The sequence below is a fragment of the Cheilinus undulatus genome, linkage group 6, assembly GCF_018320785.1.
Source record: "Cheilinus undulatus linkage group 6, ASM1832078v1, whole genome shotgun sequence".
NCBI lineage: Eukaryota > Metazoa > Chordata > Actinopteri > Labriformes > Labridae > Cheilinus > Cheilinus undulatus.
Genome location: NC_054870.1, coordinates 49,452,629 through 49,480,560, shown reverse-complemented (window position 1 = coordinate 49,480,560; position 27,932 = coordinate 49,452,629). Strand labels below are relative to the sequence as shown.

At 39.5% G+C, this 27,932-nt stretch overlaps 1 protein-coding gene across 1 annotated transcript in view; it reads left to right on the top strand.

Moving 5' to 3' along the window:
• The first annotated feature begins 9,138 nt into the window (after positions 1-9,138).
• The window catches only part of ism1 (isthmin 1), a 39,400-nt gene continuing 20,606 nt past the window's right edge, over positions 9,139-27,932 (top strand). Inside the window, exon 1 of the mRNA XM_041788852.1 lies at positions 9,139-9,949. Within this exon, the coding sequence (XP_041644786.1) occupies positions 9,812-9,949 (138 nt within the window). The 5' untranslated portion in view covers positions 9,139-9,811. The remainder of the gene's footprint in view (positions 9,950-27,932) is intronic.

Below are 27,932 nucleotides of genomic sequence, written 5' to 3'. Positions count from 1 at the left end.
TGTTCATTATCAGCTTTAACTTACAGTAAATTTGTTATCATTGTCATTTCCTGAATTCACTTGTATTCTCTTTGTGCTGACATTGGGGGGAGGGGGAGTTAGCCTGGGAAAGATGTAAAACTTTCTCTCTGCCATGCAGCACCACCAACGCATGCATAGAACTGCCTGTGGCGGGGGCTGCAAACATGCAGAACAAATTTTATGGAGTAACTCTGCCTGCCTGGAATCTGTTAGCACAATGAGTAGCTGATAAATACAATATTATACAATCCCATTTACAAAAAAAGTTGGGGCACAGTGTAAAATGTAAATAAAAAAGAATGCATTGATGTTCAAATTTCATAAATCCACATCAATTTAACCCTTTACCTACTGAGCCGGCGCCAGTGCTGTGTTTTATATGTCCGCAGTATTATTACCGTAACTCTGTCAAAGTTTGTCCAGTCAGAAAAATTCCAACGGTGTTGGAAAGCTGAGAATTGTGGGCATGCGCACATATATGGTTCATTACAGTACTCACAACCATATGACATGGGCATTCATAGCAAAACACCAGAAGTATCGCAAGACTGCTACACGGATTCTCAACACTGTAACTTTTCAAAAGTTTGCTTAATCTAAGAAATCCCAATGCTGAGAGCTGAGAATCTGTGCTTTCCTGCAATATATGATGTGTAGTATATATATTACGGTAATGTCGAACGGTACCGCGAAAACGGCAGCTTTGGCAGAAGACGAGTGAGAAAGGAGAGTGAAGGAAGAGAGTAAAAGGAGAGCAAGTGAGAGTGGTGTTTTGTTTTCAAAAACTAGCGTTAGATAGTGGCATTTCTGCGTGTCTGTCATGTGCAATAACAATATGTTACTTGAGAATGTTGAGAATGTATTTTTCCACCTTTATTTGCACTCATTTTCGCCTATGTATGTAGTTATCTTTTACACTGTGTTTTGAACACCCAGAGTCCTAGACTCAAAAAATGACTGCTGATTGTTCTAAACATGTATAGGTTCACATTTCAAATGTCAAATCAAAACTTCATGATCAATAACAAAATTTCTTCTCATAACATCCATGAAAAACAAATCCATTTTTGTGTCTTTCTTCTTTTCATCTGCTAAAAATTCCATATAATGTGCAATAACCATTAACCAGATGTTGAAAAGTCAAGTTCCAGTACTCCTGGGAAAAGGGACCAAAGCTCTCAGACTTAGGGCATTTCCTGACTTTTTTATAGCCATAATAACAAAATATGTCCAAATCGCCATTTTTAGACTGAGTAGGTAAAGGGTTAACATTATAACATACAGTGCCTGAAAAAGCTATCTCTGGATGTTTTACCCTCTGATGGATTTTATAAATCATAAAGAGTCAATTTAATTGGACTTTTTTGATGATACAAGACAAAAAACGTCCTTCATTTCTACACAGTCATGTCAATTAAATAAAAAATATTCAATACATAATAAGTGACTGCATAAATATTCACCCCCTTCAAGTCAGTATTTAGTAGGACTTTAGCTTTGGCTGCAATCACAGCACTGAGTCTGTGTGGATGGATCTCTATCAGGCTTGCATATCTCCCTTTTCAAGTCCAGCCACAAATTCTCTGTTGGATTGAAGTCTGAGCTTTGACTCAGTCACTCCAGAACATTCCCCTTGTTGTCTTTAAACCATTTCTGTGCAGCTCTTGCTGTATGCTTCAGCTTGAAAATAAATCTTCTCCCAAGCCAGAGTTCTCTGGCTGGCTCAACAAGATTGTCCTAAAGGATTTTGCTATATTTTGTCGCATTCATTTTACCCTCTACCCTTACCAGCCTTACAGGGCCGACTGCTGAGAAGCATCCCCACAGCATGATGCTCCCACCACCATGCTTCACAGTGGGAATGGTGTGTTTGTGGTGATGTCAGTGTTTGGCGTCTTGTCTGTTGGCCAAAAAGCTCCATTTCGGTCTCATCAGGCCAAAGAACTTTCTTTAACTTGACCATGGAGTCTCCCACATGCCTTCTGGTGAATTTCAGTCCAGATTTAATCTGACTTTTCTTCAGCAGTGTCTTTCTCTTTGCCACTCTCCCATAAAGCTCTGACTGGTGAAGAACCCGGCCAACAGTTGTTGTCTGCAGAGTCTCTCCCATCTCAGCTGCTGAAGCTTGGAACTCCTCCAGAGTAGTCATAGGTGTCTTGGTGGCCTCTCTCACTAGTCTCCTTCTTGCACGCTCACTCACTTTGTGAGGACAGTCTGATCTAGGCAGATTTACACACGTGACGATGGTTTAACTGAACTCTGGGGGATGTTCAAAACCTTTTTTCTGAGTTGCTCGGAGTGTTTTTGTCTTCATGGTGTAATGGTAGCCAAGAATACTGATGAACTAATGACTGGACCTTCCAGACACGGTTGTCTTTATACTACAATCACTGAGACACATTCACTGCACTCAGATGATCCTCATTTCACTCATTATGTGACGACTAGTACCTGATGGCTGGACCTCTGTTGAATCAGGTCAGTCACTTTTAATGTAGTGAATATTTATGAATCACTTATTTTACATCACTTTTTAAAATTTGATTGTCATTACTTTGTAGAGTAACTGTGTACTGTGTGCAAGGGGCAAGGTCAAAGGTCAGTGTTGGATGCTTGTGATCTTCAGGGCCTCAGGTGGCACTGCATTAATAACAGGCATGATGAATCATCATCGAAAATCTTAGTGTCAGTCAACTTTTTGGTACAGTATAATTCTGTGATAATGTGATTTTAAAATTACTGCTGTTAAAATCTTTAGAAAAGGTTAAAAGTTGTCAAAATATGCATTTAAAAGAAATTATCCATGAAAAGTTGCAGGAGAAAAATGCATGAGTATGCAAATAACCACCACATTTATTCAATTAAGATATTTTTTACTAGTTTGTCTGCAAATTTTGATGATTCCAAACAAAAGATTACTCATTTTTTGGTGTGTAGGACTTCTATCGCTGTTGCCCAGTTATCATGAAAGGTATCGATATCGTTTGATTTCAGTTTGTATTAAAATAAAAGGTAAAAATTCTGCTCTCCTGACAATCCTACTGACTACTACAAAGTGAAACATAGTCAGAAAGAATACAAACCGACTCTCCGTCCAGGTGGGACACATGTGGCTTGTCAAACTTCCCTTCACTCGCTCCTAACTGCCCCAGGTTTTAGCAGAAGTGGCAAATGGTCTCTGCTGGCATTCAAAACATCTGTGCAGCCAGACTACTGGTGCTGAAGCCCCCTGAGACCGGCCTGCCTGCCTGCACCAGCCTCTTTTGAACTGCAGATCCAAATACACCGCACTTATTGGAATGGCATGTAGCTGCTATTCTGAAGGGGGATCCTCTGCTACGCCTTTGATGTCCTCCACTGTGTCCAAAGCAGGCGAGCCGTCCTCTCTGCACTCTCTGTTTTACATTTAGAACCAGATTTTGATGTTCTGGGAGATCTGGGAGTTTGAAGTGAAACAGAGAGCAGATTAGCATGAGTTGGACAAAGGTCTGAAATAGACTTAGTTAGGCTGCAGTGATCTTATTTTGGTAATAACTTGTTGACAGAAAGTGTATAATATCAGACCAGTGTGATGCAGTTTATGTTGACTGAGGATGTTTAGCTGCAGCTTCAGATACTCTATTTCCTTCATCATTAGAATCCATCTTAACAATGCTGCTATCCCTTTTTAGACCCCCGTGCAGTGACAGACACTGATATTTATCATCACAGCTACAACAGGAGGAATTTCTCTAATTGTGAGAGTGTTGTAGCTCATATTTGTCAAAAATACACAGATTTTTCTGATCTAATTATTTTTGCATCAGAGAATTTAAGGTATTAAATATGGGATACCTCAGGATACCTTGTTATACACAGGCCTGTCCCAGAACTGGCTGGGTAGTGCCTTAGACCTAGCAGTCTAAGGCACTACCCATGTGTGCCGGTTTGAATCCAGCCTGTGGCCCTTTGCCACATGTCTCTCCCCACTCTCTCTCCCATTTCCAACTCCATCCACTGTCCTACTCTATCGAACAAAGGTACGAAAAGACAAAAAATAAATCTGTAAAAAAGAAAAAAGAACTGGCTGGGCCCCTGAGAAGCCCAGTGAATGGGCCCCAATGTTGTGATTTATTAAAGATGTAAAAGCATGTGTGTAGGATCAGTAGCATCGATGCTAACGTCCTGGCTAACGGTGGCTTCATTATGGAGCTGCAAGTGTGTCAAGCTGTTATTGGGTTCTGATGTTATAATTCTTTATTCATGACACTTTTGAACCCTTTTTCACCATTGTTTCACTCATTTATGCCACTTTTTTCTACTTCACCCTTTTTTTGCAACATTTAACCCATTTCTGCCACTTTTTGACGATTGTTGTAACTCTTAAACATCTTTTCACTACTTTATCCAGCCATTGTTGCCATTTTTAACCCATTTTAAATACCCTTTGCCCTTTTGAACCAATTCTATTAAGTTTTTGCCACTTTTTCAACCCTTTCACCACCTAATCCAGCAATTTCTGCTACTTTTAACAATCTATGAAGTAATCTTGCCCTTTTTTTGCCAATTTAACCAGTTTTTGCCACATTTTGATAATTTTTGCCCCTCTTTAACCAGTAGTTGGTACTTTATCTGCCCATTTTTGCCACTTTGAACCCATTTTTGCCTCTCTATCTACCCTTTCACACCTTTCACTTCTTTATCTGGCCATTTTTGCTACTTTTATCCCATTTTTGAAACATTTTTGCCACTTTTAACAAATTTTCGTACTTTATCTACCCTCTTCACACCCTTTTACTACTTCGTCTGGCAATTTTTGGCACTTTCAATCAATTTTTGCCACATTATCCACCCTTTTCACACCTTTTCACTAGTTTATCTGGCCTTTTTTGCTAATTTCATCCCATTTTTGAAAGATTTTTGTGCCTTTGAACCCATTTCACCCCTCTATCTACCCTGTTTACACCTTTGCACTATCTGACAATTTTTGCTATTTCTAACCCATTACTGCCACTCAATCAACCCTTTTCATTTCTTTATCTGCCCAGTTTTGCCACTTTTGACCCATTTTTGCCACTCTATCTGCCCTTTTTACACCTTTTCACTTCTTTAACTAACCATTTTTGATACTTAATCCAATTTTTGAAGTTTTTTGACTACTTTTAACCCATTTTTGCCACTTTATCTACCCCTTACACACCTTGTCACTTCTGTATCTGGCCATTTTTGCTACTTTTATCACATTATTGATACATTTTGCCATTTTTCACCCTTTCATTTCTTTATCCAGTCTTAAAAAAATAAATAAATAAAAATTTGCAACTTCATACTCTTACTCCATTTTTGCAACTCTTACCAACCTTTTGCCACTTTTTTTTTTTTTTTTTTACCATTTTTGCCACTAATGCACCGCTTTTCACTACTTAAGCCAGCAGTTCTGGCTTAACCCATTTTTGCAGCACTGACACACTTAACCTTTTCATACTTTTTGTCTCCTTTCATCCCTTTATCAACACTCGATCTGGCCATTCTTGCAACATTTTTTCCACTTTTACCTACTTTTTGATGTTTTTTTGCCCCTTTAGCCATCTGAACCCATCTGTGCCACTTTGAACATCTTTGCTCTGGCCCTTGTCACTACTGTCTCTGCCTCTTTTGACCACTTTTAACCCATTTTTGAAACTTTTTCCCCCTTGTTGCCCCTTTTGGCTCATTTTTCTACTCCTCGGCTATGTTTACCACTCTAACCCCTTTTGCACTACTTGATTAAGCCATTTTTATGAGTTTTTGGCCACTTTTTACCCATTTATGCCACTTTTCTTCCATTTTTGCCACTCTCAAACCCCTTTTCATACTTTTTGATGCCATTGTTAAAATTCTTTAAACCATTTTTGATACATCTTGCCCTTTATTGCTTTTTTCAACCCATGTTGTGCCACTTCTCACCCCTTTTCATCAACAAATTGCACTAAAGGCCTCAGATCCAACTACAAATATGACTAATCCTAAATAGGTGAAGTGAAAAAATGACTGAAAACAAGATCAGCTGAACATTAACCTTGCCAAGCAGATGGGTAGACCAGACTCCATGTCTGTCCCAAGCCTAACCATCTTGCAAAGTTTTAATCTGAAAAGGTTGTGCCAGTTCTGAGAAGGGATCTGACCAATCAGCAGGGTTATAACAGTAAAAGCCAAAAATATAAGAGCTGACAATCAAAAATGAAAGCTGAAGTGCACTTTGCCTTGTGTTAACTGAAAACATGCATCAGAGCAGATATAAAGGGGCAGCTTTATTTGCAGCTCCATAGTGATGGATGCCAACCGCCGTAAATGAGCGGTTTTATGCTGCAAACAAGCAGGACAATGTGATCCTGTTAGCTTTAGAAACGTTTAGATTCCACCTCTGCCTAAACTAAACGTTTATCTTTAAAGGTGATGATATTCGCAGCACTGCCTCTGTGTTCAGTGGTCTGTCACCCACTCTGAAGCTGCAGCATCCCTGCTGCCTGGTGCCTAATTTGACACAGAGATCCGTCCTTTGAAGAGGACAATAAAGAGCCTCACGTGGGCTAATCACATTAAGCGCCATTTGTCTTGATTTAGCGGAGTGTTACCGCACCTTCCGTAGCAGCTTTTAAAGCCCAGGCTGAGAGCTGATGCTGATGTGCTCAGATCTACACAAGCCTGCAGGAGAGACAGAGCTTCCTCTGCGTAACGACGCGCGCGGTGCGCCCTCAGGGACCACCGAGGGTACTCCAGGTTCATAAAAGGAGGCGTAATGTTTCCATGAGGGGAGAGATTTTTGATTTTTAAAGTCTCGCTTATAATTGTCATTATTCACCTTTTTTATCTCATATGACATTTATGGGCATAATTTGTTACTTTAACATACAACTGTAATTTTTTATGTTAGAATTTGGCTTTTCCTCTTATTATTGTGGCTTCAAATGTGAAAAATAAGACTTTAAAAAAAATCTCATTGTTATAGAATAATGAGAAATTCGTAATTTATGAATTTAAAATACATCAAATTACAACTGAAGGCATCTTTAAAGACATCTACAGAAAAAATAAAGTGTCCTAATTTTTCATTTATGACTTTTTATTTGACATTTTAACTTGAAATTTTGACTTTTCATGTCTTTATTTAGGCTTTTATTTCACTGTCTTCGTTTGTCCTAATTTTAACTTTCTATCTCATAATTCTAAATATTTCTGTTGTCATTTCATCATTTTTCTATCTGCTACCTTTGAGGTCTTGATTTGACATTTTAACTGATTGTTTTTGGCTTATGTCATTATTTGGGATTTTGATTTTAAAATTATAGCATCATGTCGAAACTTCGACTTTTTATCTTAGAATTTTTAAATCATAATATTCTATTTTTTTCCAATATTATATGACTCTTTAGGGTTAAATTTGACAGTTTAACTAATTTTTTTTTTACTTTTTACTTTTTGCCTTTATATCTCATTATTTTGGCTTTATTTGTCCTAAATTTTGAACTTTTGAACACATTATTATAGAATCATAATGTTGTTATTTCAGCTTTTGATATATTTGACTTTTTTAGGCCATAATTTCTACATTTGATCAAAGAATTTTGAATTTTAATGTAATCTACTTTTGGCTGGTCATAAATTTGACTCTTTACCCCATTAAGAAATTATTGTTATTTCAACATGTTTTTTTCTCAATGACTATGAGGTCTACTTTTAGCATTTAATGTTGTTTGTTCTTCTTATACTTTTGGCTTTATTTATCATAAATTTTATCTGATTATTATAAAACCATTGTGTCAGCATTTCATCTTTTTAGTGGATTTTAGCTTTAAGTCATTATCTGACATTTTTACTTATAATTTTGGCCTTATTTCTGTGAAATTGTAAAGAGAATACTCACAATGCTGGGAGGAATAGAGGAATATTCACCCTCTGCCATGACTTCCAGTCGTCCGGTGAGACCATGGAGGAGACTGTCAGTGCACCTGCTGGCACCAGCAGGCAATGCTTCCACCATGACAGTCCACCCATAGGGAGGTCAGTGCTTTGCCTCACTGCGCGTTCACCCCACCGGGGAGGGAGTCATCGGCAAATGTTGTGGTGGTGGGGGGGCACATGGGGACGGATCCAGGAATTTTTAAAGGATTCTGTACTATTGGGAGATGGGGCTAATGGCGGAGGTCTGCGCTCTCTGAGTGATCATAAAAAAGAGATCATAAAATCGACTTTTTACCTCATTATTATCAACCATTATGTTGTAATTTCATCTCTTTTCAATCTTATTAAACCTTTTCGGTCTTGATTTGACATTTTAACTTGCTATTATATTTATTTTGTCCATATTTTGACTTTAAATATCATTAATATGGCTTTATTCATTACTCTTTATCTTATTAGTATAGAATTATTATTTGGTAATTCCAACTTTTTTTACTCTTTTTGACCTTTTATGCCATAAATTCTACGTTTAATCTTAGAATTTTTAATTTTTTATTGGAATCTCTTTGTCTTTTTATTTAGGAATCATGGCTTTTCATGTCATTAATTAAACTTTTTCTTTCTGTATCCCAGATACTTGGTCTCAATTTTTATATTTTATTTTATTTATAAGTGTTTTATATTTAATTTTTGAGTTAATTTCCCATTAGGCTATTTCAAATTTTCTGTTATGTCATAATTTTGACATTTTTTCCCAATATGACCTTTTATGTCATAATTTGAAATGTCCTCTTTTAGTATTGACTTTTTCTGTCATTATTATGAAGTGCATGTTATCTCTAATATTTTTTTATCTCCTTGGTTTCTCCTGTCATGATTTCATCTCTGTATGAACTTATAGCAGAAGTTTGTCTTTGCATCCTTTGATTATGACTGATTTTTCTCCATAAATGTTTAGTTTTCATTTTTTCTGTCTTAATGGGCTTACATATAACTTTGTTTTCTTCTGCTCCTGTGATTAACACACTTACATCTGCGTCGTTAGTAAAAGATAAACAGGGAACAGTGCGTTTCCCAGACCAGCGTCCACCCTGCTGGTAGGGGGATGAAAGGGTTAATCTGGGGGAGGGCTCCTGTGAAGGGGCGGATGGTATAAAACCACCTCAAGAGCGCAAAACAAGAGCAGCGTGTCTCGTGGGCCCTCCTCTGATACGCTGTGACTTGTTTCCTCCTGGAAGACTCGGCAGAGACGCGCACAAGTCCGCGTCCTCCTTTTGGTGGACCCAGAGTCTGCAGCAGAATGGACGAGGACTCTTCCTGAACTCTGAAGACTGACTTCTGAAACTACCTGGACTTTTGGCGTGGGATAGCGCAGAATGTGGACGAGGCGAGGTCTGCGTAAAGCTTCAGAGGTGGAAGAGAGGAAGAGTGAAGTGTGAGGCTAAAATGTGGAGGGGACACCGAGGGGCAAGTTTCATGAGTTTGGAGATCTGAGGGCGCACCAAGAGGAGGGAAGAGTTCTCTGCGCTCTGGATCAGCTCTGGAGACTTCACTGACAGATTAATGCGTTAACGCTCATCCAATCTGGTTTCAAATCAAACTAAATGAACAATCAGCGAGAGGGGATGATCTGAATCTGGGACGCTCTCAAAGTTTACTCCTCTGGGAATCTATCTCCAAGGTATCCGTCTACCTCCTCTTCCTCTCTTTTCCCTTCATTTTTGTTGTTGTGATCCCCGAAGTGGCTCCGAAGTGGTGTTGCGGCTCCTCGTCCCCGGCGGATCCGGAGATTGGAGTCTCTGCAGCGGGAGGAGTTGGAGTGGGAGCTCCGGTCACAGCGCAGGCTCCAAAGAGCGGCCGCGTAAAAAGGATGGTTCGTCTGACGGCGGAGCTGCTGCTGCTGCTGGGACTCCTTCTCCTCACCTTACACATCACGGTGCTGCGGAGCTCCCCGCTGCAGCAGGGGAACGGAACTGAGAGCCTGGACCAGGACGCAGCGCTGACAGAGGTGAGTCACCCAGGAGATCTGCTAGTGGTCATGGCCAGGGGCGGTTTGAGAGATTTAGAGGCCCTGGGCAAAGACCGGCAGGAGGCCCCTCTCAGTTTAGCTGAGGGGAGTAAAAGTGATTTGAAGTTCAGTTTTTTCTGGTAACAAATCCAGGGAACTACAGGACGTCCCGAATGGGAAATCTTATATTTTATAGTGCCAGATTCAGAACAGGATAACCAGCCTGTTAGGCTGTGCTGAGAGTTGAATTCACCTATAAGCAGACTTTTCATACCTGCACACTGACCATCAAGATCTGCTCTTTGACTGCAGGTTGTTTAGATCATTGGTTCCCAACCTGGGGTCCGGGACCCCTTGGGGGGGGTGGGCAGAGATCTTAGGGGGGGGCGAGACTTTGTCTGCTCTGAGGCTGCCAAAATTAGATTTGCAAATACTGACTAAATCCATGATAGAGCAATTATTAAATAGTTTAGACAAAGGTCGTTTGATAAGAAAAAACACGCATAGGCTATTTTTAGGGTTTTATCAGTGAAATAATTCAAATCTATGTTGACTTTTGATGGCAGGGTGTCACTTTTTCTTCTGTCTTGGGTCTTTGGGGGGGCTCCGCTGTTCCTAGGTACATGTAGGGGGTCTCAAAGAAAAATGGTTGGTAAACGTTGGTTTAGATCATTATTGAATTATTAGGAGGGAAAAGATGATAGAAAGCATCACCAACCTGCTGTACTCTGCCTCTGATTGGCTCACCCCAACACCCTGATATTTATCTAATCCAGTGATCTCAACCTTGGGGTCAGGACCCCATTAGGGGTCATGAGACACTGAGAGGGGGTCCCCAGATTCCCTAAAAAACTAAAAATCTTTTTTTAAACTACACTGTTGCCACTTGACACCAATTTTAACCAATGTCCCCATCAATCTAAACCCATTTTTGCCATTTCTCACCTATTTTTTTAATCAATTTTAAACTCTTTCCACCTCTTTTTCTGCCTGTTTTGGCCACTTTCAAACCAGTTCTTGCCACTTAAGATTAATGTTGCCTCCGTCGACCCATTATTGCCACTATTAACCCCTTTTTACCACTTCTTTAAACTCAATTTTTCCCATCTTACCCACATTTCACTATCTGATATGCCAATTTTTGCTGGTTTAACCAATTTCTGCAAATATCTTCTATTTTCTCTTTCTTAGTTAACACTTTTTTGCCAGTTTATAACAGTTTTTCAACTCAATTTAACATTTTCACCAAATTTCCACACATTTTTGCCAATTTAAAGCCATTCCAGCCGCTTTTGAACTCCCTTTTACTACTATTTAGGCCAACTTTTTTCCACTCTAACCCATTTTTGCTAATGTTGTTTTTGCCATTTTTATGTAATTGTTGCCACTTCTAATCCGTTTCTGCTTCTCTTAAAGTCCAATTTCACCACTTTTCCACCTTTTTTGCCATTTTTAAACCATTTAATTCTTTTTTTTCCAACAGAAGGGATTCTCATTTTAAGAAGGCTATTTACTATACAAATGATTAAAAATATGTTTATTTCTTTGATAAGAGTTTATTTTTATCAGGTTAGATATAAATTATGGTTATCACAACTAACCTTTATAATGATCATGATTTTGCTGACCTCCGTGGGCCCCCAGTTTGGCTGGGCACCAGAAAGCTCTTCCATTTACCCCCCTGATGGATGACCTTGTCTGCAGATGACTATCTTGAAAGTGCATGGCCGTGCTGATCCACCTTCAGGTACAGTGGGGGTCCCCGGTCTGTGGCACTTTTATTTTGGGGGTCACGGGCTGAAAAGTTTGAGAACCCCTGCTCTAATTGATGGATTTTTATCTTTGTTTTTAACGTTTTCCCTTCTCCAATCATGAGATTGTCTTTTAAATAAATAAATAGAAAAGTCAATTCTATTCAAATCAAAACTTTGTCTCCAGACAAAGACTAGAATGCATATGCACCAAGTGCCTTTACAACCCAATCAAGGAAGGCAGGACAGAGGAGTCATTCCTTCATTATGCATCACAGGGGGAAGAAAATCAGTGCACTACTGATGGAGGTGCATCGGGGGGACTGAGAAGTGGGTATACATTATGGAGACTAAGTTGGTAAACTCCATATATCCTGCAATCAAACACTGGAAATACACATATAAAATTACTTCTAATAGCTAGGATGTTGATTTTGTATGTAAAGAAGGAGATTAGAGTGAATGAAATAGTGTCAAAATACACTTGAATCATTAAAAAATGTTCCTAGCGAGTCCTAAGCCCCTCAGAAAGCCCCAAAATGTTTCACATCAGGCCAATTAGGAGTTAGGTAGATTTTTATAAACATACTGAAACAATGAATTGGTGGATTACTGTGTGGTAAAGTGACATTCAGTCAATAAAAATGCACCAATGGCACAAATATTAAGCATATATTTTATGTTTTTAAGTCCCACCTGGCCTAGAAACATGTTAAAATATTGAGTTTGAGTTAGGATGCTTTTCTAGGTTGTGATGAATGACTTTTTTTTTTTTAAGTTTATATTATTATTTTTAATTAAGCAGGAGTATTCCCATTGTAGGGGCTGCACAGCGGTGCAGGGGTTAGCACTGTTGGCTCACAAGAAAGTTCCTGGTTCGCTTCCCGGTCAGGGCCTTTCTGTGTGGAGTTTGAATGTTCTCCCCATGCATGTGTGGGTTCTCTCCAGCTTCCTCTCACCACCAGAGACATGCTCGTTAGGTTAATTGGTGACTCTAAAATTGGCCGTAGGTGTGAATGTGAGCGTGCCTGGTTGTCTGTCCAGGGTGTACTCAGCTTGGATGGGCTCCAGCCCCACCACAACCCCCAACGGGATAAGCAGTATTAAAAATGGATGGAGGATATTCTAATTGTGATGCAAAATCTCCCAAACCAATGCATTGCTCAAGCTTAAGATGACCCTGTTGCTCTTTTACCAAAGACAGAGTAAATTTGACAAATTTCATTCATAATGCATCCATGAGAGCGAAGGTTACAGCTACTACCATTCTTTGGAGACAATAGAGAATGTAAATCAGAAGGCAATTCAAGTAAAATAGCATTATGAATGCATAAAAACCAAACTTCCATCTTTGTATTGTTTAAAGAAAACCAACCAGCTCTCTCATACAACAAAAGCATTCTCTTTGGGTACGGATATTCACATTTGGATATGTAATGAAGCTTTCTCGCTGTGTTTCTAAAAAAGAAATGTTTCCTAATATTTTGTTCCCTCACTATGAATGCTTAGAGCTAAACTGAAAAGACCTCATATGGGTCTTTTCTTGACTCAAACCACTCCATGTCATCAGCTATGCAACGCAATTGGTGCTGTTAACCCAACAGATACGAACATCCCTGATACTGCTCAGTCCCGCTGCAAAAAAGTGAACCAGTAAATGCTTAAAATTTGAAACAAAGACCAAAATAGACTTTTGATTAACAGGAAGATGGACAGAAATGATTGACACGTCTGATTTTACTTACAATCGGTAAGATGTGTGTGTTTTGAATGTAAATGAGGGTGAAAAGAGAGTAAAATGGCATCAAAATAGATTTTGTTTATCCCTATGGAGGACCACTGGCCCCAACAGCAAGGTCAAAGCCCCTCAGAAAGGCCCAAATTGTTTTCAGATCTCTGTTGGTTGTTTGAGTTCTGACAGGAGAGCAGATATCAAGCACAGCTGTTTAAAGTGTTTCCCACAGAATGGTGTTATACTTGGGGTCATTTCACCTGCCTTATTTCCTAGGTTAATATTTATTTTTTTTATGTACTCTGTGGATCATTGTCACCACCAGCAGTACTTTGTAAGGATGCACAATATTGAATTTTTGCAGCTATCCAATATGCTGATTTTCCCACTCTAATGTTAGCTGAAACTGATAGAGAGGAAAACACATTTTTACTACAAAAAACCCAAAGTGTCTCCTGTGTCAAAGAGAGCCTGAGTCGAGTGGAGCTGAGAGAGGGGTGAGAAAGTAGACAGTCTGGTAAGTGCTTTATGTTTGGGGCACCTGGTGGCTCCTCTGAGTGTGCAGCACCTGAGGTAACTACCTATGTCTAACGTCACATTTGCACATTTCCCAGAGATTAAAGGTTGATATACAATGTTCAAATCTGCTGATACAGATAGTTAACTTCTTAAACTAATATCTGCAGAGACCAAAATCATGCCAGGGATTTTGTGCATCTTTAGTACGTTGTGCAGAGATGCTTGAATGGCATCACTCTCCTTTTGAAATGTTTCACTTAAGATTCTCTAAACATGGCAGGTGACCTGCATGTATTGTTGACAAGATAGGGTATTGCAACCATTAGGGGTGTGTATTGACAAGAATCTGGTTATACGATATGTATCGCCAGTATCGATATATTGCGATATTTTGTAATTTAACATGTATATATATGAATAAATATATATATATATATATATATATATATATATATATATACCCTGTGTGTAAATGAGTAGCTAAACACTCAGCAGAACATCATCACCGCTTGGGTGAGCATCATAACTCAAACCCTCCTATTTGTTTCTATACATGCTTCTCGGCCAGGCAGAACTTATGCACATTAAAAAATATGCTCACTATTAGAGCAATATTCATTCTTCTGCAGCACATCGTGCATTTTTATTATTAATTGCCATTTTATCTCACGGTAATCCACAAATTCATCGTCTTAGTGTGTGTATAGAGATCTGTCTAACTTTAATTTTCTTGATAGGAAGACATTTTGGAGCTTTTGTGGGGGCTTGTACCTTGCTGTGGGGGCTACAGGTCCTTCCCAGAGAGTTGTTGGATCCTCAAAATCCATTTTCATACTGTTTTATTCCTTCATTGAGTCTTATTCAAATTTAAGATGCACGTCTTTATTTTAGACCTCTACCTCATGTTTGATGCACACTTATAAGGCTATATCTTTAGGCCCCTTGGAGCATGAGGCCCCAGACAATTTCCTACCTTTGTCTAATGGTAAAGCCGCCTACGGGTGAGGGCTGCAGAGGGCGATACCCCAGGGGTCTCTTCCGGTCACAGATGGGCTTGATAAAACGCTCACATGAGCCTCTGAATCAAGTAACAGAAAGCCTCTTCTCCCCTGGAAGCCTGTGTGTCTGCAGGGATTGTTGACATACGCAAGGATGTGGTCTCCCCAGGGTGCCCCCCCCCCAGGAGAGGCAGGGAGCCGGCAGAGGGCCGGAGGATGAGGCAGGGTCAGAGATCAGCCCCCTGCACCACCCGCTCCTCCCTATTGTCGGGGGTTAAATGCTAGCTGCAGGCACTTCTCTGTCATCATGGGCTCATCACTGTCAGCCCAGCTTTCAGCTGATGAGGCTGGAGGGTCAGAGCCCAGTCCCTGAAGGTGCCCCCCCCCCTTATGTGACCACATTTGCCCTCGAGGTGTGTTAGCAGAAGAGTGTGGCATCAAACAGACTAGGCACGGGTCTTGATAAGAAATGTAGTCCAGTTTGTTTTATTTCAAAACTCATATGATCAGGGCAAAGGCTCATGGGTAGCCCAGGTATTTATGCAAAGTATCAATAATGCTGTAACACATTTTAATGCATATTCAGGTGCTATAACCCCCCTCCTCCTAAAACAAACCTGTGATGGCATACCTAACTCATGTCTGGGCATAAGTTCACAGAAAAATGTTTCTAGAAGTCTCTCTGTGTTCACTTTAGTGTAAGTTTGGAGTTTTAAATTTCCTTTCTCTCCTGCTGAGGTGTGTCAGGTTACTACTGAAAACACCTCATTTCCTGATTTGGGCTTTCACAACAAGAGCACTCAAGCAGAATAACAACTGCAGACTTTTAATGTGAAGAACTTGATGAAAATGGCATGTTCATCATTTCCATAACTGAGTTTTAGCAGAGGAAGTGGTGAGTTTACATCTGCTTCTCTGACTTTGCTTCTTTGAATTATGAATTGATTGCTGCGAAACTGGGCTAATGGAAAAGTTTTGTCGATCAAATGCAGCATTTATTAAATCCACAGGCCAACAGGCTGCTTTGCAAAGGGAGCACACTCACTATATGTTGCTGTTATTACAGAAATTACATTTTGAGAGGAAATAACATGTTTGACCTGCTTACAGTGCTGAACATTGACTATAATGGCATGAGTCGTTCAGTTTGTTACCATACTTGTAATGCTGACATGCTGATGACTGGACACAGACTGAGCTGCTGTCTGTCACTAATGGCAGCATCGGTTATGCGTGTGCTGTATGCACTGCAGCACAACTCATGCACTTAAACCACTGATGATGGTGTTAATGCTGGTCTACCACATACCACTAGCACACTGAGAGTTTTACACCAGAAGAGGTAAAGAAAAAAATTATATATTGGTCTTAATTTTCACAATCTCTGCATCTCCAATTGTTTTCTTAGTGTGGGGATCTTACCATGTTTGCCTTGTGTAGAGGAGGATGACTGACCTGCAGCAGCAGCTGCTGCTGAAGTCAGATTACTCTGACACTAAGTTGCACTGGTTTCTCTCTTTTTCTGGTAATGAGGTGTTTTTTTTTCCAGGTTTGGCTTCTGAAATTCCTTGAAAAGTCTTAATCATTAGCTATCATATCACAATGATACAATCCTCGAGAGCAATGGCCAACTTTTGGGGTTTCTGGTGCATCTAGCATTTAGTTACTGAGGTCCCTCTGTCAGGGACCATGTGAGGTGATAGAAATATTTCAGTTTGACAGTCACAGCTGTCGCATTTTAGTTTAGTTGACTTTGCAATGCTTGTGTGATTAACCCTCAGATGGTGTAATTTATATATAGACACAGACAACTAAGCAGACTCACACCTACGGGCAATTTAGAATCACCTGATGAGCATGTCCTTGGTGGTGGGAGGAAGCAGCATATACATAACTTTGAAAATAATACACATTTTCCCCAACTTTTTTGCATTCATTGTTTAAAATCAAAATCAGATACAGAACATAAATATCAAAAATTAATTATTTGGGGGGGAATTTAACCCTTTAAATGCCAGTTTACCCACAAATATTACTGTTTGTAATGTAAAAACAGAAAAACCATGCAGTATTTTAATGGACTTAATGCAAATTGGAATTCCTTAAAGAATATTACAACCTTGAATATGTTGCAAATGAGCAACAACTCTGATTTATATGCATTGTAATTTTTAAAGATTTTAATACATTGTAAGTATTGTCGCCCTATAGGGAACCAGGAAAAAAGCATCAATTTCCCCTCATGCTAGATATTGGAAAATGGCTAACATTTGGTAACTAACAGGAAAAACTGCAAACTTGGATCAATGACTTCCAAATAAAAGCCTAATATCATAAAACACATGTTTTATGTGTTTTTTTCATAATGTCTGGAGGATTTTAAACCGATGGTTCTGATGGGGCAGTTTTGGTCCTGAACATCCTGAGTGCAGAGCTTCTATCGACCCGCTGCAGGTTCTTATATTACAATTTCAAAACTTTATTGAAAATAGACTGACCTTCCAAAGGCTGCTTTGTAAGCATTAAAACAGTCCAATAAATCAAGAAAGAAAAGAAAAAATAGCCTCAACATTGGTTAATACTTACAGGCTGGCTGTTCAGTTTACCGATATAATCACGCTATACGGCACACATCCCTCAGTGGCGGACATCAGAGAGTTAACCACGCGTGATTGGTGTAGATGTTCAGTCATTTATAGCATTAATTCTGATCTACAAATTGTAAAAATCAGCCAAAATGATAACTTCCCAATCAATATAGCAGTGATACTCAACATGGGACTCATTTGTGACTATTTGTGGCTCTTTTATGTCTTAATTTTAAATATTATTCCCCCTGAAAATCTTTAAGGGAAACTTTTTTGTCCTTTTTCACAATTTTTTGCAAATTTCACCCGTTAGAGCTACCTTTTGCCATTAAATACTACTTGTTTCCTATTTTTTGCCCATTTTTGCCACTTCTTTTTGCCACTTTTATCCCATTTTTGCCCCTTTTCACCATTTTTTTGCCCTTTTAAGGTCCCTCTTGCCATCACACTTGTTTCCTAATTTTTGCCCATCTTTGCCACTCTTGACTGCGTCTTGCCCATTTTAGTCGATTTCCACCATTTTTTGCCACCTTTAATTACTTTTGGACCATTTTTTGCCACCTGTGGCTCTTTTTTTGTCACTTCTCACCCATTTTTGCTATTTTCTGACCTTTCTTCCACTTTTTCTCCCCATTTTCGCTCCTTTTTTACACATTTTTGCTGCTTTTTGACCATTTTTGTCACCTTTAATTTACTTTTAATGCTACTTAAACCGCTTTTTGCCACTTTTCACTACTTAGATTGTGGCTCTTACAGAGGTATCTTTCAACAATTTGGCTCTTTGGTTGAGCAGGGTTGGCTAACACTGAACTAGAGCATCTGCAGATCAAATATTTACTGCTCACACTGAAAAAAGCCAAAGTTCAGTTTCAATGACCCTTTTTGGATTTCTTCTCTATTTAATACGGCATTCCTTACTAAAAAGCCACTAAGGAGAGCTTGACATCACTTCAGACAGCTTTAATAGTTTACCTGCCCGTTTGAACATCAGCACAAAGCACACAGACTCCACAAGAGCTTCAAATCCTGACCGCAGGGTTAAGAAGGGTCTGGGATCAACAGGCTTTTTCAGAGGGTGTTAAGCATCCATCGGCTGCTTTGTGATGTATATTTAGCACGTTACTGAAATACTCCCTTCATGATAAATGGCTATTTCTGCCCCCTTCATAAATGTTTTATTAGGGCTTGTCTGGAGGTAAATGAATGGAAAGAATTTTGACTTGAACATGGGATGGTGAGGCTAATTTCTCTTATCTCCACCATCGCCGCATATATGCCACAGCAGGCCTGTGTTCGGTTGGATATTAGAGCATGCAAAGCTGAGGAAATATTCCAGGAATTTATCAAATATTTGTCACACAGCCAAATGTTGCAGGATTGGATGAGCAGGATGAGGACAAGGAGGGAGTGTCTTCTGAGGAATCTCTGTAAAAATACCAACCACATGCCGCCCATTCCAACCTGAAAAAATCCCTGTTGTCTGCGTTTACATTCAGATTCCTGGGACTTTACCGTTGCCTCATGTGCCCCGTGGGGGAAAGCGCTGATTTTTTTTCTTTGCTGGTGAATGCTCTATGTGTGGATATGCTCCACCGGTCAGTCACTGAAGACCGTGATGTCATCTTTGGGCCCTGCTTGTCACGGCCCAGGGGGTGTTTTGTCCTTTCAAGGTGTCAAATTTAAAATGGCATTCAGGGAAATACAAGTAACAGGATGCAGCTCCTCAATGCACCTGAGGTAGAGAGGGGAAAACTGTCTGGTGCAAGGCACGTTATCATGACCCAGGGAGACAGACTAAACAGAAAACATACTGCAGAAAAATGAAGAATGCAAGTTGAAAAACATGAAAACAACACAAGACATAAGGACCCAGCTCTGCACTTTTTACAACCTGAAAACTGATCATGTTTTAGCCTATTCATACTGCCATTAAATCTTGTAGGTCTGTGACACAGCATGATTTTATGATGTCTTTTTATGATAGCTTAAGCTGCCCTATTTGCTTGTATTCAGGGGCCCAGCAGGGGGCGCTCATGCTGGAGAAAGCATCTAATCCTGTGGAAACTCAGAAAAACATTCTATAAACAGTATTTACACAACAAAAGTAGTGAAGAAGAGCAACTAATGGCCAGTGACGGACGATTAGATCAACAAGCCTGCTACGTTAGTGTGCTATTTTTAGCTACATACAAGGCAAAATGAAAACAAGACATATAAATAAATCAACAACAATATGCAGAATTTAACAATGAATTCAAAAATTGAATGAAACCATGTGTAGGTTGGCAGAAAATATGGGTTTTTACATAGGATTTGAAAATGGAAGGAGTTGATGCTAAAGGTGTCTGGTGGGAGGGGCTTCTGGGGCAGCTAAGGGCCTAGGTCCCATGAAGGAGACTGTAATTATATGAGCTCTTACATTACCTCAAATATTTCCAATGGTTTTCAAAACCAGGTAAAGTCTGAATTCTATAAATGTAAGTGGACGTGTCTTTAGGATGCTGGCATAAGTTTGAGAGTTCAGTGTGCTCCTCTTGGTTGAGTCTGGACTGCCAGCATCTGCCAATAGCTGTATCTGCAGGCTCACAGGCAGCACGGTTAATTTTGTCGGCTAAAACTATGACTGAAAATGTTCACTGAGAGCCTTTTTCCATGACAAAAACTAAACTAAGACTAACAGAAATAGATCTGTGATGGCTAAAACTGAGTAAAAGTAAGTTTAGTTTTCATCAAGATGACCGAAACAAGACTAAAATGTGATGTAGTTTTCGTCAAACATTCAAAATCCATGATATTTCTCCTCTGTGGGTAAATCGGTCAAAAAACAATGCAGCTGTATCTATTCTGCCTCTCAGCTGTAGAAAGCAGGGACCCCAGGTTTGGCAGGGTGCAGAGAACACACTACCATGATGTGATACCAGATTTAGGCAAGAAATAAATGCTTGAACTAAAAGTAAAGACTAAAACGTGAGGACCTTTTATGGACTAAAACTAGACTTAAACTAAAAAGGATAGAAATGGCTAAAATGTGACTAAAACTAAAATGCATTCATTTAAAGATTAAACTAAGACTAAAATTAAAAATAGCTGCCAAAATTGATACTGGCAGGCAGTAGGTGTAAAGGGATACTGTAACATTTTGGCAAATTCACCCATTGCCATAATTCCTATAGTCTTAGTAATAGGTTCGGTACCGTTAGTTGTCGGTGCAAGCTATTTTTAGATCGGCCTTGCTGAGATGCCAGCGGCTCTGCCAACTCTATGGAGTTTTATGGTAATTCCAGCCTTCCCTCATCAAACTCATCAAATACACAATCCAACAAGTCCAAAGCGCTCTCGTGGACAAGTTGTGACCTGCAAATTCACCACGCTATGAAATAATAACATATAATAATGTAACATTATGACACATGAAGCCAATACTTAGAACTACTTTCAGAGTAAACGACTGGGCGGAGTGACACAGTGTGCGCCTGTGGCAGTACCGTAGTTACTCGGTAGTTCTGGCTTTGCATTTGCATTGCAAACAACTCTGTCTCGCAATGTTCCGTGATTATTTCATAGCCCAGCGAAGTGGAGGAGCATTGCAATTAAACATGTTGTTTGAATTGACACAGCTTTGATAGGCAGGAATTTCAAGTTAACTTGAAGTACTTTTTGTAAAGTTAAAAGTGTTTTACTTTCATTTTATAGAACTGTTTCATGCATGCATGCCATTTTTCCACAAAGACTTTAACCCCCATTTAATTCACAAACTCTTTTTCCAAACATTTTTTAAGTTTTTCACTAAATACAACATGTACACAAATAAATAAACTGAACATTAAGAACAGAAACAGGGTAGACTCTCCAAAGTATAGATCTTAATTTAAACAGTTTAAACTTAACCCATTAAGTACCCACACCCTGATTATCATCCATCCCTGTCATGAATGGTAGCAATAGCTTACATTCTGCAAAAACAATGTTCATAAGCAATGTGCATGTGTGCAAGCAGGTTCTGAAATCACCGTCTGCAAGCCTGCACATACAGCCTTCTCGCCTCTGCTGCTTCCTTCTTAGTTTGTGGTATTTTATCCTTGTTAATGACCTAATTGAAGCTCATGCCAATGTTAGTAACTAAAGTAGAAAGAAAATCTGTTTCATCTTGAATCTCTAACAGGAGGTCAGACCAGGAAAATTCATTTGAAAATGGCCAGTCAAACTGGAACCAGCACCACTCTGGTTCAATCACTACAAAGGCACAATACGGTTTAAAGAGATTAAGCCCCATTATTTTGTTCTGGAAGTACACAAAATTTATAAATTAATTTTTAAAACGTACAAAAATTCAGCTATTTGTTTAAAATTTTTACAAATATTTAAAGCACAAGCCAAGTAGTAGGTGGAAGAAATGTTCCCTCACCGTAATCAAGGAGAAAAGTTCAGTTAATACTGATTATGATTTTTGCCATAATCGCCCAGCCCCAGTTTGTATTCATGACACGTTCATGAAAGCTGCACTCCATAAAGTGCATTTACTAAACAGTACACCCACATTTTGGTTCCATTGCTATATTTTTTAATAAGGGAGGAAAGCTGTTAAAAAAGTCTTTCCAGCGTTGTGCTGCAGGTGAACCAGCATGCTTTGCAAGTAGCTCTGCAAGAACAGAAGGGCATTATTTACAGCTTTTTTCCCTCATTATGTGAAATTCATCAGTGAAACCAGACTGGTTTACTGTTCAGTAAATAAACCACATGAACAGATGTTTTTTTAACCCTTTACCTACTCAGTCTAAAAATGGCGATTTGGACATATTTTGTTATTATGGCTGTAAAATAGTCAGGAAATGCCCTAAGTCTGAGAGCTTTGGTCCCTTTTCCCAGGAGTACTTGAACTTGACTTTTTAACATCTGGTTAATGATTATTGCACATTATATGGAATTGTCTGCAGTTTGAAATAAGAAAAACACAAAAACTGATTCGTTTTTCATGGCTGTTATGAGAAGAAATTTTCTTGTTGCTCATGAAGTTTTGATTTGACATTTGAAATGTGAACCTATACATGTTTAGAACAATCAGCAGTCATTTTTTGAGTCTAGGACTCTGGGTGTGCAAAAGATAACTATATACATAGGCGAAAATGAGTGCAAATAAAGTTGGAAAAATACATTCTCAACATTCTCAAGTAACATATTGTTACATATTGTCTGCACATGACAGACACGCACAAATGCCACTATCTAACACTATTTTTTGAAAAGAAAACACCACTCTCACTCACTCTCCTTTTACTCTCTTCCTTCAGTCTCCTTTCTCACTCGTCTTCTGTCAAAGCTGCTGTTTTCGCTGTACTGTTTGACATTACTGTAATATATATATCACACATCATATATTGCTGGAAAGCACAGATTCTCAGCTCTCTGTCAGCGTTGGAATTTTTTAGATTTAGCAAACTTTTGAGGAGTTAGTGTTGAGAATCCGTGTAGCGGTCTCGCGATACTTCTGATGTTTTGCTATGAATGCCCACATCATATGGTTGTGAGTACTGTAAAGAACCATATATGTGCACATGTCCACAATTCTCAGCTTTCCAACACCATTGGAATTTTTCTGATTGGACAAACTTTGACAGAGTTACGGTAATAAAACTCTGGACATATAAAACCCGGCGCCGGCTCAGTAGGTAAAGGGTTAACCAGGTGGCCTGTTGATTTTGTCCACCAGGGGGCTCTTAGTCAAAACAACAGCAAAAGACTGAGCTGAACTGTTTGATTCTCAAGTCATGCTACAAGAAGTACCAAAGGTAGAGATCACTGAAGATTTACTACACCTGGTATGCATCCTACCTGTAAACACGTAAACACGTGACACGTACAGCACTCCCCTCAAGATACCTTTGAAAGTAGAAGACGTATTTTTTCACTGAGGAGACTGCCTAAACTTTCACAGTGTGCAAAAACTGAATTTGTTAGCTTTTTTTAACTTCCTTGCTAAACTTTCTTTAAAAGGGAAAAGTGACCAATTATACGACCAATTAAAAGATGATCATGAAACTTTCTCCAGTGGACAAATTCTAAGGATGTTTCTCCTGAATATCAGGATTTTCAATTGTGTAAATTATCACATACTTTCACCCCGTATGTGCTGTGACAGGGCAGGATAGTTTTCTCCTCCACCTACAGTCGTGTGGTGCTGAAAGGCGTCTGGCACAATGTGCACCGCCTTCATTTCCTGCCAGCCTCCCCAGGGGAAGGACCCCTGAGCTGCTCCCAATTGAAAATGGAGTCATGCCCCTTTAAGCAGCCCTCACAAAGTGAAAAAAGAGGGAAGCGGGAAAAGAAGAGGAGATACTGTGAGGAATGGGGGGGGGGGGTGCTGTGAGTGTTCATTCATTGCTTTTGAGGGTGGGGGGTGACATCCTGGGAGGCCCCCACATGAATGCAGGAATGGCGTGTCACTTTTGATCTCCAAATTAAAGCGTGCTCCTCACAGAGGAAGATCGCAGAGACTGGAGAGAAGCTTTTCTCCTGAGCATCGTCAACGCCAGGCCTGAATTAGAGAAAAATGTAAAAAGGGCATGTTTTTCATAAAGTATTTTGTTAAAAAACCTCCACTGAGAGAAAAGACAGGAGGAGGTGTTTACGTAGATAAAATCAGGATCTGACAGACCTAAACAACTAAACTCATTCCATTCTGGTGAATAAATCCTTCGTTGTGCATTCTTTCCATTGTTTTCCATAACACTCAGTGGAATCCTTATAAAAGAAAACAGAAAAAACCTGTTACTGATGTATTAAATTTCATGTTTTGGCCCCCACACTGCTGATCTCCCAGAAGGATTCATAGATTCAGTGAAAGAAACCTGGATTTTCCCCATCTCTGTCTGAGTCATTCACTGTTTTTAGACTGTTTTCATTTCAGCTCAAGAGATAATCAACAGCTTTATATCAGGTTGATTTGCTTCCATGTTTTGCAAAGATTTACTCCACTGAGATTATTATCAGCTGTTCTCTCAGAAGGGGAACTTAAAATAAAAAAATAGAGGGAATCAGCTGAACATGCTGTTGGTATCTATTGCCTTAGGTTTGGGTGTATGAATAATAAAAGTCGACATGTTTATCAATCCTTTAATGTTGAGAGTCAAATCAGAGATTGTTAAGATTTTTACAGACAAGTCCCCACTGAAAAACAGGAGTTCACGGTCTATTATCACTATTAAATACTCCTTTAGGGTTGGTATTTTCAAGCACAGTTGTTATTCGACATGTCTCGTTACAGCTACTGGAAGCTGCTGCTCTGTTGCTGTATCTCATTCATGTTTTGTAGAGCTTACCCAATCATTCTCTGCCATTGGCTGCAAGTTTGATCTCTCAAGTCCATTTCTGTGTAGCTTTCTCTGTATGCTTCCGGTTGTTGTCTTGCTGGAAAATAAGATCATCCTCCAAGATTGCCCTATATTTTGCTGCAATCATTTACCCTCTACCTTTACATGCCTTCCAGGGCCGGCTACTGAGAAGCATCCCTACAACATGATGCTGCCACTGCCATGCCTCACAGTGGGGATTGTGACTTTGTAGTGATGTGCAGGCTTCTTCTAAACATAGCGTCTTGGCTGATGGTCAAAAAGCACCATTTTGGTCTCATCTTCCGCTTGACCACAGAGTCTCCCACATGCCTTTTGGTGAACTGTAGTCCAGATTAATCTGAGTTTTCTTCAACAGTGGCTTTCTCTTTGCCACTCTCCCATAAAGCTTTGACTGGTGAAGAGCCCCGAGCAACAGTTGTTGTCGGCAGAGTCTCTCCCATCTCAGCTGCTGAAGCTTGGAACTCCTCCAGAGTAGTCATAGGTGTCTTGGTGGCCTCTCTCACTAGTCTCCTTCTTGCACGCCCACTCAGTTTGTGAGGACGGCCTGACCTAGGCAGATTTACACATGTGACATGTGGGAATGATGATGGATTTGACTGAACTCTGGGGGATGTTCAGTACCTCTGAATTTTTTTTGTATTCATCCCCTGACTTAACCTGACACGCCAGATGGATTTGTTTCACACATCCATCTGGAAAACCTTTCATAGATGCCGTTTTGGAAAGGGCAGAGCCTTTCAAAAAAATCCTCGGAGGGTGATTGGATGAACGTTCTGTCCGTCACATCTTTACAGGCCAATCAGAGCAACAAAACATGTGACGTTGTAGCTCCTAACCGAGGTGCACCCCTACTGACGAGTGGGCTAAACTCCATATAGAACTGCATAACGCGAACAATGGCAACTGTGGACAAGTCAGTTCACGACTTTTGTCATTTTTGAAAAGAAAACAACTCACTGCTGTTCTTTGTTCTTCTTTTAACGAAGAAATGTCATCAAGTTCTGATAAAACTTGAGCTTTAGCAGCATCCATGCTAATGTTTTCTGCCATAATTGCACCGGCCTCTTGTTGCTGCTTGCAACACAACTCCACCGCGCCCTTAAGTTCTGCCCCTCGACGCTGATTGGTCCTGTCACTTTCTAACCGGGCCCAAACGGTTCAGATGGGAGCTTAACAAGATGGATTCGCCAGTGAGAAACACGGAAACGGGCAAATCCATCTGATTTGCAGGGTTACCTCTGACTTGTACTTTTTAATAACCTTAACCCTGAGTTGCTTGGAGTGTTCTTTTGTCGTCATGATGTGATGGTAGCCAGGAATACTGATTAACCAGTGACTGGACCCTCTAAAGATAGGTGTCTTTATACTACAATCACTAAGACACATTCACTGCACTCAGGTGATCCCCATTTCTCTCACTGTGAGACTGCTAGCACCAGTGGCTGGACCTCTGTTTAACTGGGTCAGCCACTTTAAAGGGGTGAATACTTATTCAGTCACTTATTTTACCTACCTATTTTTATTTAATTGACATTACTTTGTAGAAATCTGTTTTCACTTTGACATTAAAGAGGTTTTTCGTAACTCTGTCCACAGTCCTATTTCCTTATGAATAAAGGCATAAGAGCCCCTAAATTCTATAAAAATCAGATTTAAGGTTAGTGAAGTTAGTAAACTAAACTAAATGTAGTGTAAGTTGTAGTTTTCTGGACAAATGAAGGCATCTTGTGTGTCTTTTGTACACCTTTAGTGTTTATTATCTTTTAAACCTGTGCATACCATAGAAATAAACTTGACTTGACATGACCTTTATTACTCTTCTCCAACATTACACAGCCTCATCAGGGATCATTTAGATGACTGTATGGTATATATTATGCATTCTCTCCCTGCTGTTTACGGCTAGATACCATGGCCTTAAACTCCACAGTACATATCTGAGTATGAAAAAAGACTGTGTAAGCCAGAGACAAGAGTTATTGGTGGTGGAAGTGTTGTGGTTTCTGTTTGTAGTTGGGTTTTATCGTTCACAAGTGTTGCAGCAGGCTTTGGTTATGTGCAGGAAACTGTGGAGAACAAACAGGCTGAATGTGATTGGAGTCGATGCGATCCAAGAGCCCATCTGTTATCATCTGATGATGATTCAGCCTCTTTTTATTTCTCTCTAGAAACAAATATCTGTACGTGAATGCAGATAAAAGTCTGGTGGTGGCTGCAGTGTTTCCTCTCTAACCTTATCGCACGTCTTTGGTGGTTAAAGTTGAATTATTAACAATAACTGCACAAAAAGGAGGTCTCCATTTATAGCAGCTGCAGTTCAGTTCCCTCCTTTCTTTCCTTCTTTCTTTCTTTGAATCACCAAGTGTTCAGGCTCAAACATTTTGAAACATACTTCAAATAATTGAAATTTCCATCTTGATCAGATAATCTGATCGTAGAGGTTAGTCTGATTATTTCTAAAATTGGTATCTGCTCTTTTTTGAAACACCTTATGAAGAAATCAAGGCAAGTGTAGAAAGTTATGATGATGACGGGATTTTTTCGTGATTTTTTTTTTTTTTTTTTTTTTTCTTTGAGCCACAAATGAGTCATGAGTTTTTCTGAGTCACAAATTGCAGGTTTCTGGTAGTTAAATGTAGTGATTTGTTGCTTTTTATCATTTTTTTTTTAGTGGAGAATTCAGGTTTGAAGTGTTGCTTTGTAAAGAGAAAATTCTAGATGCCAGTTTGGGTCACTTTAGGAAGGTCAAGGTCTTTGCACATTGATAAAATAATCAAAAAGTTTAACATTGAAATCTTTCATGATAAGTTTGATTCATTTGTTTTTCTGATTTGTTGCAAAAACTCACAGAATGAGACGAAGTGGATATAATGAAGCTATGAAGATGATTTTGTGGTTCTATGACTTATGAAAAGAACATCCTGGGTCTATCTGTCCTGAAGAACCCTTCATATATTTCAATTATTTGCACAAGCTTGTGGTCACGGCACTGTGCCAATGACTTAAAACCCAGTTGGAGAGACAGAGCACATCTCTTTTATGTTGG